Below are 12,169 nucleotides of genomic sequence, written 5' to 3'. Positions count from 1 at the left end.
CCCCCTTCATATTTATGACTAATATAGTAACTCATGGTGGGATCCCATTATACCTATTCTCTTCCATACTTAACTGCTCCCCTTAGGCCCACATACAAGCTGGACCATTTGGAACCATCTACTTAAACAAAACCTGTGGTTAAATAAACACATAAAATCTACCATTTTAACTATTTTAAGTGTACAGTTCAGTAGTTTAAGTATATTCACATTGTTCTGCAACAGATCTCTAGAACTCTTTCATCTTGTACACTAAAGCTGTATGCACCAAACAACTCCCCATTTTCACCCCCACCAGCTCCTGGCAACCATCATTCTGTTAATACTTTCAGTTTCTATGACTTTGACTACTTGATATCTCATATAAGTGGAGCCATACAATATTTGTGTATGTATGTGACTGGTTTATTTCACTTAGCATAGTATTATCAAGGTTCATCCATGTTGTTGCCTGTGATAGGATTTCCTTCCTTTTTTTTTTTTTTTTTCTTCCCTGAGACAGAGTCTCAGAACAGTCTCTGTTGCTCAGGCTGGAGTGCAATGGCATGATCTTGGCTCACTGCAACCTCCGCTTCCCAGGTTCAAGTGATTCTCCTGCTCAGCCTTCCAAGTAGCTGGGATTACAGGCATGCACCACCATGCCTGGTTAATTTTTGCATTTTTTTTTTTTTTTTTTTGAGACAGTCTCGGTCTGTCCCCCAGGCTGGAGTGCAGTGGCCGGATCTCAGCTCACTGCAAGCTCCGCCTCCCGGGTTTACGCCATTCTCCTGCCTCAGCCTCCCGAGTAGCTGGGACTACAGGCGCCCACCACCTCGTCCGGCTAGTTTTTTGTGTTTTTTAGTAGAGACGGTGTTTCACCGTGTTCGCCAGGATGGTCTCGATCTCCTGACCTCCTGATCCGCCCGTCTCGGCCTCCCAAAGTGCTGGGATTACAGGCTTGAGCCACCGTGCCCGGCAATTTTTGTATTTTTAGTGGAGATGGGGTTTCACCATGTTGGCCAGGGCTGGTCTTGAACTCTGGGCCTCAAGTGATCCACCTGCCTCAGCCTCCCAAAGTGCTGGGATTATAGGTGTGAGCCACCTGTGCCCTGCTGCTTTCTTTCCAAGACTGAATAATATTCCATTCTATGTATATACCACATTTTGTTTATCCATTCATCTGTCAGTGAACATTTGGGTTGCCTCCATATCATGGCTATTGTGAATAATGTTGCCATGAATATAGGTGTGCAAATCTCTCTTTAAGATCTTGTTTTCAGTTCCTTTGTGTATATACTCAGAAGTGATGTCTCCGTTCAAGCTGACATAACAAAAAATACAGTTTGGGTGACTTAACAAAAGTTCATTCTTCACAGTTCTTAAGACTAGGAAGTCCAAAGTCAAGGTGCTGGCCAGTTCAGTTTGTGGTCAAGGCCCTCTTCCTGGTTTGCAGAGGGCTGCCTTTTTGCTCTATCCTCATATGATGGTGAGAGATCATCTCTCATCTGTCTCTCCTTGTAAGGGTTTACTGCCACTCATGAGGGCTTCACCTTCATAACCGAATCACTTCCCGAAGACTGTAGGGCTTCAACCTGTGAATTTTGGGGGAACACAAATATTCAGTCCACAGCAAGTGGAATTGCTGTGTCATATGGGAATTCTATTTTTAATTTTTTGAGGAACCTACATCGTGTTTAAGTGGTGATTATCATTTTACATTCTTACCAATACCACATAAGCATTCCGACTTCCCCACATCCTCACCAACACTTATTTTGGGATTTTTAAAAATAGTAGCCATCCTGATGGGTGTGAGGTAATGTGTCTTTGTAATATTGATTTACATTTCTTATAATTAGTCATGCTGAGCACCTTTTCATAATTTTTGTTTGTTGGTCATTTGTATATCATCTTTGGAGAAATGTCTATTCAAGTCTTTGGCCTGTTTTTTTTTTTTTTTGAGATGAAGTCTTGCTCTGTCACCAGGCTGAAGTGCATGGAGTGCAGTTGTGCAATCTCAGCTCACTGCAATCTTCCACTTCTCAGGTTCAAACCATTCTCCTGCCTCAGCCTCCTGAATAATCCCAGTGGGTTACAGGTGCACACCACCACACCCAGCTAATTTTTGTGTAGAGACAGGGGTTTCACTATGTTGGCCAGAATGGTCTCGATCTCCTGACCTCATGATCTGCCTGCCTCAGCCTCCCAAACTGCTGGGATTACAGGCATGAGCCACCACTCCCAGCCCCATTTTTTAGTTATTTGATTTTTTGAGTTGTAGGAATTCTTCACATATTCTGGTTATTAACCTCTTATCAAATATATAATTTGTAAATATTTTCTCCTATCCCATAGGTTGCCTTTTCACTCTGTTGATTGTCCTTTGATGAACAAACATTTTTAAGTCTGATGTAATTCCATTTTTTGTCTTTTGCTGCCCATACTTTGTGTCATATCTAAGAAATCATTGCCAAATCCAATATTGTGAAACTTTCCCCGTGTTTTCATCTAGTTTTACAGTTGTCATTTATGTCTTTGGGTTTTTTAATATATAAGGGTCCAACTTCATTCTTTTGCATGTGTGTATCCAGTTTTCCTAGCATCATTTGTTAAAGAGACTGTCCTGTCCCTACTGAGTGGTCTTGGTACCTTTGCTAAAGATCATTTGGCCATATATGTGAGAATTTATTTCTGGACCTTATTCCATTGGCCTATATGTTTGACTTTGTGCCAGTTCCACATTATTTTGATTACTGTTGCTTTGCAATATGTTTTGACATCAGGGAGTGTGAGACCTCCAACTTTGTTCTTTTTCAAGATTGTTTTGGCTATTCAGAGTCTGCTGAAGATTCTAGATGATTTTTAGCATGGAATTCTCTACTTCTGTGAAAAATGCCATTGGGATTTTGAAAGAGATTGCATTGAATCTACAGGTCACTCTGGGTGACCATGAGATGTCTTTCCATTTATTTGTGTCTTTAATTTCTTTTTTTTTTTTTTTTTTTTTTGAGACGGAGTCTCGCTCTGTCACCCAGGCTGGAGTGCTGTGGCTGGATCTCAGCTCACTGCAAGCTCCGCCTCCCGGGTTCACGCCATTCTCCTGCCTCAGCCTCCTGAGTAGCTGGGACTACAGGCACCGCCACCACGCCCGGCTAGTTTTTTTTTGTAGTTTTTAGTAGAGACGGGGTTTCACCATGTTCGCCAGGATGGTCTCGATCTCCTGACCTCGTGATCCGCCCGTCTCAGCCTCCCAAAGTGCTGGGATTACAGGCTTGAGCCACCGCGCCCGGACGTGTCTTTAATTTCTTAGTAATGCTTGCAGGGGTCCCCAACCCATGGACCAGTAGTGGTCTGTGGCCTGTTAGGAATTGACTGCATAGCAGGAGGTGAGTTGTGGGCAAGCAAGCATTACTGCCTGAGCTCTGCTTCCTGTCTGATCAGCTGCAGCATTGGATTTTCACAGGAGTTTGACCCTATTGTGAACTGTGCACTCCTTATAAGAATCTAATACTTGATGATCTGAGGTGGAACAGTTTTATCCTGAAACCATCCCCCACTGCACTGTCCACCCTGGGTCCATGGAAAAACTGTCTTCCATGAAACCAGTCCCTGGTGCCAAAAAGGTTGGGGACTGCTGCCTTACAGTTTTCAATGTGTAAGTCTTTTGTCTTAGTCTGTTCAGACTGCTGTAACAAAATACCTTAGACTGGGTAATTTATAGGTAACAGAAATTTATTGCTCACCAGTTTTGGAGGCTGGAAAGTCCAATATCAAGGATTTGGTGCCTAGTGAGTGTCTTCTTCCTCACAGATGGCACACTCGAGCTCTGTCCTCACATGGTAGAAGAGGAGCTTCCCAGACCTCTATTAAAGGGCACTAATCCCATTCATGAGGGAAGAGCCCTCTTGACCTTATCACCTCCCAAAGGCCTACTTCTTAATACCACCACATTGAGGATTACATTTCAACATACAACATACATCAACATACAAATGTAGGGGGAGACACATTCACACCATCGCATATCTCCTTGGTTAAGTTTATTCCTGAGTATTTTATTCTTTTTGATGCTATTGTAAATGGAATTGTTTAATTTTTTTGGATCATTCATTGCTACTGTATAGAAATACGACTGATTTTTGTGTGCTGATTTTGTATCCTGCAGCTTTGCTGAATTTATGCTTCCTCTTGATCACACTATCCTCTGCTAGGGAAGAGCTAGGGTGAGCAAAATCCCCAACTTTCCTAGCCTTTAGGTGCAGCCTTTTCCTGGCTTTGCATTTGCCTTAGTGCTGCAGTTTCCCAGTTGGTTTCTAGAGTTCTCACAAAGGTATTCTGGCCCATATATTGTTAACTTAGTGTCTCTGGGAGAATGAGGACATGGAATTCCCAAGTCCATCATCTTGCTGACATTACTCCCATCTACTAGCATTAGCAAAAAAACGAGTATGATTCGTATATGATATTTACATATACAAATATGCTAATAAAATTTCTGATTCATATATGATATTCATGTATATGAATATGCTAATAAAATTTCAAGAGTATATTGATAAAAAATGCTTATCCAACAAGTTTTACTTACCTGCTTATCTCCCGGTGGTCTGTATCAAAATCAACCTCATTCTTAGAGATGATTAAGTTTGGCTTAATACAAAATTTTCCCAAATATGGCCAAAAAAACTCAGATTTTAACTCTTGAATCCTGGGAACCTCAACCAGAAATTTTCTCATGATTATTTTAGAAAAAAATTTTCCTCTGGTTGGGGAAGGTTTTGATATCCCCAGTGTAATGTACCTTCCCTAATTATTTTGAAAACTACTATAGTAACATTAGAAATCCTGTGTTTAGTTTTGAGAAAACACTCAAACAGGAAGCACCTGTTAAATGGGAGGCATTGAAACATTAACTTTGTATCACATGCACTTTTATTACTTTAGGTAACATATTTTTTAACTCATTGAAATTTTGATTTCAATTTCTAAGTGATTATAAGTTCCAGTGGACTAAATGCATTCTAGTTGATCTTGTTTTGTGATCACTCTACTGCTGATTAGAATCTCTACTAGAAATTTTGTATTTTCAAGAGGAGGAACAAAGAGCAGAAACGGGATAAGTAAAATTTTAACTATCTTCTTGGGTTCAATTGTATTGCTATAGTGAGAGAACTCCGTAACAGGCAGAAGAGGACAAAGGCGTCATGCGTATTCGATGAGTAATGCACTTATAAGTTTCTTTAAATATAAAACATATTGAAGATAATACTCTATTTCTAGCTAAGGTTATAGTCTTGTCTTCTCACAAGAGTAAATATCCTTGACGACAGGTACCACCTCTATTCAAAATTGATTGCTCCCAACCCTCACTTCCACACTACCCCATACATTTGGAGGCAGGCACTAGATTGAGCTCAATAAATGTTTTGAGGAGTAACAGAGTTATCACAACAGCTTCAGTTAAACTTACAGCTATTTCTACTTGTCTGATAAAGTGTCATTTTTTGTTCTGCAGTCTCTCCCTAATGAATCCTTCTTTCTAGTAATTCTTAACATTCTATTGGAACTCTAAAACAGTTCAAAAGAGAGCAGGCATAGAGCCATACCAGTCATTTCCAAGATAAAAATGGTCTTACGTAAGATTCTAAAGAAAGTCCACTCTTCTTTGTATCTTTCAAAATGGCTTCAAGTGTTTTGCCATTTAAAAGTAGTCTCATCTGATTACAGCATTATTTAATTGGCTTATGAAAGTAGGTAGAAACTCAAAATTATTACTAATAGTGAAGTCATGACTTTTTAAGAGATTGAGACAGCACATAAAATTGGAGAAAAATTCTTCTTTATTGAAAAATACCAGTAATACTGACAGACTTCAAAAGCAATTCACGCTTCCAGAATACAAAGTACTTAATACATATTTTCAAACCTATTTGCATTTCAAACAAAGTTAGCGTTTTTGTAAATCAAATGTGATAACCCGACTAAAAATGTTTTCCAGCTTTATTATTTAAGGAGCTGCACAACCTTTAAAGGGGGGACCAGGAGGCAGGCAGAGACATAGAATGCACCCAGGACTGCGCAGCAGTCTACAGCAACATATCCCACAACTTTGATGCTGGAAACACAACTACTGCACAAGACAGCTGCCCTCCAGTGTCAGGATCCTGTGAAACAGCATATCAAAAGATCGCCAGCTTCTTGTAATTTACACACTTTCATTTAGGATTGCTTTTTGAAGAAAATCTTTAAGAATGCCATTGTAATTTAATATCCAGAACCCTGAATTTAAAAAACTAATGAAAGAAATTAACTGTTACCATCAAAATGGTTGTTGCTGAGCTGTGTGAGTAGGAATTCTATGCTTTTTTAGATGCAAGAAAATTAACACATAATGCAAGTTTAATTTGAAATCACACAAGTTATGTATGTAGGCTCAGATAGTAGCAATGTTCACTTTTATTACTAATAGCTTAACTGAAACAGCCATCTATTCATTCCTCCAGCAGGAATAGCAGCACCAAGATCTTCTAAAATTCTTTACATATAAAGCTTAAGTCATTATCCAAGTCCCATCTTTGCATGCTCCAATTCTTGTTATCTTATTTAACATAAAAGCAACAGGATTTGGAGAGTTACTATTTGCTGTATTAAAACAGTTACACAGCATCTTGTACTGTCAAAAAGCAAAATACTTGAATGGCAGCCTGTCTTCACAGCTCTAAACTTGAAGCTGCCAAACAGTCACTGCTTGTGCCAGCAGTGGGTTTTCCACAGAAAAATAGCAGAAACTAAAGGAATCATGGCACAATGGATTTCTGAATTATTTTGTCTACCATTGGTCCTGGGGTTTAGTACCTTCCCCTTGTAGACTGTATCTGCTGATCATTCCAGAATCATCTTTAATGAAGGAAAGGCATCAAGTCATATAGCGGGTAATGGCTCTCAGAGCATAAAGGAGTTCTGCTTGCATCCTAGCTTCTATAAGAAGCAGATTAACATGAACCTGAATATAAAATACAACATCATATAAGGAAGGGTTACAAACATTCACAATCAGTTTTTCAGTGAATCTAATGAACACATAAAATAAGTACACGTCCTACACTTCCTATGTAGTACAGAATAACTTATCCTTGGGTTTGTTGAACAGATTATCAATTTCTCAAAACAGCTTTTTTTTTTTTTTCTGATACACAGTTTCACTCTTTCCCAGGCTCGAGTGCAGTGGCATGATCTTGGCTCACTGCAACCTCCACCTCCTGGGTTCAGGCAATTCTCATGCCTCAGCCTCCCAAGTAGCTGGGACTATAGGCGCATGCCACCATGCCCAACTAATTTTTTGGTATTTTTAGTATCACCATGTTGGACAGGCTGGTCTTGAACTCCTGAGCTGAAGTGTTCTGCCTGCCTTGGCCTCCCAAAGTGCTGGGATTACAGGTGTGAGCCACCATGCCCACCCTAACATTCTTTTTGGATAGATGGTTTGAGCTTTCATTTATACTTTACCATATTTCCTGGAGGTTTGTTATATGTCAGAAAATCTAGACACTGTTTTATCGGAATAACAACTTCCCCTGCCAAATCATTATTCAGTAATTTCTATAAAGATGTTTCAAAGAGAACAGACACTTCTACATATATACAGCTTTTATAAAACAGTCTTTCTTCTACATGCTTACAGCCATGCCAGCACTTCTGAAGATGGGCCAGCCCACCTGTGCTCCCTATCTTTATTCTTTTACTCTATCACCATAATGAAGTTCCCTTCTGAAGGGGTACCTGAGACAGCTGTCCTGGAATGTTTTTCTTTGGGTTGGGAGGGGTGATGGAAAGGGTTTCAGACCAATTAGGTTAGGTGAAGGAGACTACGAATCATTGCTAAGTTACAGAGTAAACAAGCCACAATAGGCACATACCTTCTCAGAGTGCTTGAATTGCCTCCAGAAGCTTTCATACATTCTTTTGGTAACCTTTTCAGGAGTACAAACAACAGTTTTGATATAAACTTTAAAGCTACGATCCAATAGCTGGTTAATTTCACCATAGTCATAATCATCGTATCTGTTGAAAGACATAAGGAGAATTATGATATTTTCAGTGTATAACCTGTTTTCATGTTACAAAAGTATACACATCAATAATTAATGCTGTATTTTTTCCCTCTTTGTGTAGGCAGCTGTCCCCAAAAATGATAGAGCTTTACAACTGCAGGTGGATGAGTGAGTATAAAGGGATAAGAAACAGAGTACTTAGGGAGAGTCACAGAACATTTTCTACTACCCAAGTAAATCATTCCTGAAAGCTGACAATATTAACGTAGCACTGGGTACCAAGCAGTAGTATACATCTGCAATCATGAATATGCAACCACACTGAGGAACAAACTATTATTGAGATGGAGTCTTGCCCTGTCGCCCAGGCTGGAGTGCAGTGGTGCTATCTTGGCTTACTGCAACTTCCGCTTCCTGGGTTCAAGCGATTCTCTCACCTCAGCCTCCTGAGAAGCTAGGATTACAGGTGTGTGCCACCATGCCCAGCTAATTTTTGTATTTTTAGTAGAGACAGGGTATCACCATATTGGCCAGGCTAGTCTAAAACTCCTGACCTCAAGTGATCCGCCCGCCTTGGCTTCCCAAAGTACTGGGATTATGGGCGTGACCCACTGCGCCTGGCTGAACAAATTCTGAAAACAGATTTTGCGTATTATCAAAATTAAATAAAATAATTATGTTTGTTATTGGTACTAGTACATTCTCTATATATACATATAGAGAAATTCACTTGTGTAAAAAAAATAATTAGAATTACTTTACTCATGTTTCTAGGAGTTTCTGGGGTCAAATGAGAAAAAAGGCAGGGGCTGCGGGGAGAAGGATGGTCTGTACTTAGGAGAGCCTATCCTGCTTTAAGCCAAGATGGCTGCATGTACCAGTTGTCTGCTTTGCTGCACTGGGTAATGGATTCCTGATGACATAGGTACTGAAGTCTCCTATTGAGTTTTCAGTGGAAAGGGGAGAAAGGTCTTGCAAAGCTGGTTCTACAACCATTCAGGAGGCTAAAGTCAATAGTCTGGCTACTGATTAGTGGGAAATTAGTTTAAAGTTGGTCAGATGTACCTCAAATGCCAGATCGGTTTAGAGTAGATTAACTAGGGTTTGTAGGTTTTGACCAGAGTCTCTAATAAAATGAATAGAAAGCCTGATTTTACAGTGAAAATAGTTAACTAGTAAGCACTGTAGCTAGGAGTTTGTGTGCATGTGTGAGAAGGTGGTATACGATGACTGCATTTTCATTATAACATAATAAAAACCTAACAGCAAGGACATGAAAGTTTTGCATTTTGATTAGGTATTATGAGAGCAAATAATCCTCAGAGGGAGCCTAAGAACAGCCAGAGGGGCAATATAAGGGTACTAATTTCCAAGGAGGTAGAAACATAAATGTATCAGGAGACAGATGATATGAAGAGAAGATACTAAAGGTGTTCAGTGACAAACTTTGTTCTAGGACCAGCTTGCTTGTCCTCCCTTTCCTGGAGGCAGCTGTCATTCAACTCTTGTCAAAGTCCCTAACTCTCCCTCCTGCCTAGCTAGAAAAGAGGAGAAAAAACTAGGTTGCAATAAAGTGGTTCTTTGAAGCATAAATAGCATAAAAATAAGTTAGAGGGGAGGGGATGGGTTTTGATTATGTGTGTGTCCATGTGCACATGCACTCAAAGCACTTGAATAATTTGGCCCAGAGGAAAACATCTCTTTATAAACACAGAAAGAAGACTAACCTTATTCCAAACATGCAGTGAATATAGTTCCATATTGCCCGCCTAAGCATTGAGGTATCAACATCTTTGTGCATTGCCATTGTATTATAAGTAAGATTGTAGGCAATGTGAAATTTTTCATCAATCAACTGTCCCACATCTGGATAAAGGCGATTTACCAAAGAATAACCATGATCTTCCCAGCAATAGTCCTAAATACAGGGAATAGAACAAATGTGAATAATTAAAATGTGGTCAAGTACAGTTCTGTATCTACAGCTCTGTAGTATGGTAAAAATGATTGTTATTTGGCTGACCAACTAACTGGCTTTCATCCCTAACTCCTAGCTTCTTGCACTCCAATCTTTTTTCAATTTCTATACTGCAACATGCAAAAGGTTGTGTTTTATAACTCAGTGAGTTTAAAAACTAATAGTCTCATCTCAAAAAAAAAAAAACTAGTAGTCTCCTCCCCTTACACATCGGCCTTTCTCTCTCACTCTCTCTCCACTCAGCCCCCAGATGTGACCATCTTGGGAGTCCCCTCTCCTTTTCCATTATTCCAAATAATGAGTAAGTGTGTTTTAAGAGACAAGGTCTCACTCTGTTGCCCAGGCTGGAGTGCAATGGTGTGATCACAGCTCACTGCAGCCTCCAACTCCTGGGATCAAATGATCCTCCCTGCCTCAGCCTCCTGAGTAACTGGAACTACAGGCACAGGCCACCTTGCTTGGATACTGTTTAAAATTATTTGTAGAGGTAGGGTCTTGTTTGGCTGCCCATGCTAGTCTTGAATGCTTGGCCTCAGTGATTTTCCCATCTTGGTCTCTCAAAGTGCTGGGATTACACGTGGGAGCCACCAGATCTGGCCAAATTTTGTGAATTTTTAATTCAACACATCCATCACCCATTCCTTCTCCTACCCCCACTTCTGCCTTTTAGCCCTATTAACTGAGTCTCCTAATTAGTTTTCCTATATTAAATCTCCTTGCCTCCTTTCTTTCCACCTGAAATAAGACTTAATAAGCCCCTACTTCTTTGTTGCTTTCCTAAAAACACCTCTTTGATATTATGCCATCATTCTGGTCAAAGCCTACAAACCCCGCATAATCTACTGTAAACTGCTTTCACATGTAAGGCACACCTAACCAATTTTAAACATACACCACTAATCAGAAGTAGGAATCTTTAGCTTGAAGCTCACAGCAGCCAGCCAATCTCTTTGTAATTCCTTCCTTCACTCTATCCCTCAACCTAAGCTTAATTATTGTCTATTCTCTTCTTCTTACAATACCCTTTTTACCATCCAAATTCTTCAAATCCTAATGTCTCTCCATAAAATTTCCAACCCACATGATGTCTTCAATTTCTAATCTATTGTATAATTATTCTATAGCTCTTCCTTGTGCCTAAATTTTGTCCCTTAGTTTATTTTTATTTTTTGAGACAGGATCCCACTCTATCACCCAGGCTGGAGTGCAGTGGCTCCATCAGGGCTCACCGCAGCCTCAACCTTCCAGGCTCAAGTGATCTTCCCACCTCAGCCTCCTAAGTAGATGGGACCACAGGTACATGCCACCACACCTGGCTAATTTTATTTTATTTTATTTTTGTGTGGAGACAAGGTTTCCCCTTGTTGGCCAGGCTGGTCTTGGAATGCCTCGACTCAGGCAATCCACCTGCCTCAGCCTCCCAAGGTGCTGGGTTACAGGTGGGAGCCAGTATGAGGCCCGTTAGTTTCTTGAGCAAAGAAACAAAATCTTATGGTTCTCAAATATTTTCATAATTCTGGTAAAACAGTTATTATTTAACACTGGCCCCTAACAATATTTGGGAATGCTGGGAGTATCAACTCATCTGAATTAAATACACAATAAAAATTTTAAGATACACATACACTGAAACTACAGTATGATTCCATGGATGGATTAGAAACAGTTTTTCAGCTTTTATTCTGAAACAAGAAGAGATACTGCCTGCAAAGCACTTAGCATAGTTCTTAAATCTAAGTGGCTCTTTTGTATTTTAAGTCAGACTGAGATGTTTCTAGTCAATCATGTGCATACAAGTTGCAATTTTACCTGGACACGAAATGTTGGAACATGCATCCCATGTCTAGAGAAATCTTTATAGCCATAACTAGTATCCTCAAAATGACGAGATACATCTCTTGCTGGTGTAACTTCATCATCATCTGGGGAAAAAGACCATTGAAAGGTTTTAAAAAATAGGATGCTAGTTAAAATTGACTTTACCCAAAGCAAGTAAAAATGGCATAACCCTTTCTCTGTTACTGAGTAACCAATTATCAACCAAAATAGTCTTACAATTATACAAACTAGTTTACTTGCTAGTAAATAGAATGTAGTTAAAGGAGATTCTCTGTTATAGAATGAAAACTCATAGTCGAATTCTCTATGCCTTTTATTGCCT

The 12,169-nt window shown here is 39.7% G+C and overlaps 1 protein-coding gene across 2 annotated transcripts in view; it reads right to left on the bottom strand.

Annotated features, from left to right (window-relative positions):
• Positions 1-5,796: 5,796 nt before the first annotated feature.
• Positions 5,797-12,169, bottom strand: part of SESN1 (sestrin 1) — a 111,237-nt gene continuing 104,864 nt past the window's right edge. For both annotated transcript variants that reach the window (XM_023205975.2, XM_023205976.1), the window contains exons 7-10: positions 11,818-11,930; positions 9,758-9,948; positions 7,896-8,040; positions 5,797-6,982 (exon numbers count right to left, since the gene is read on the bottom strand). In XM_023205975.2, the coding sequence (XP_023061743.1) occupies positions 6,896-6,982; positions 7,896-8,040; positions 9,758-9,948; positions 11,818-11,930 (536 nt within the window). In that variant the 3' untranslated portion in view covers positions 5,797-6,895. The remainder of the gene's footprint in view (positions 6,983-7,895; positions 8,041-9,757; positions 9,949-11,817; positions 11,931-12,169) is intronic.

This window comes from Piliocolobus tephrosceles, chromosome 5, assembly GCF_002776525.5.
Source record: "Piliocolobus tephrosceles isolate RC106 chromosome 5, ASM277652v3, whole genome shotgun sequence".
Taxonomy (NCBI): Eukaryota; Metazoa; Chordata; class Mammalia; order Primates; family Cercopithecidae; genus Piliocolobus; species Piliocolobus tephrosceles.
Note: the sequence above shows the minus strand (reverse complement) of the source record. Positions and strands in the feature narration are given on the sequence as shown.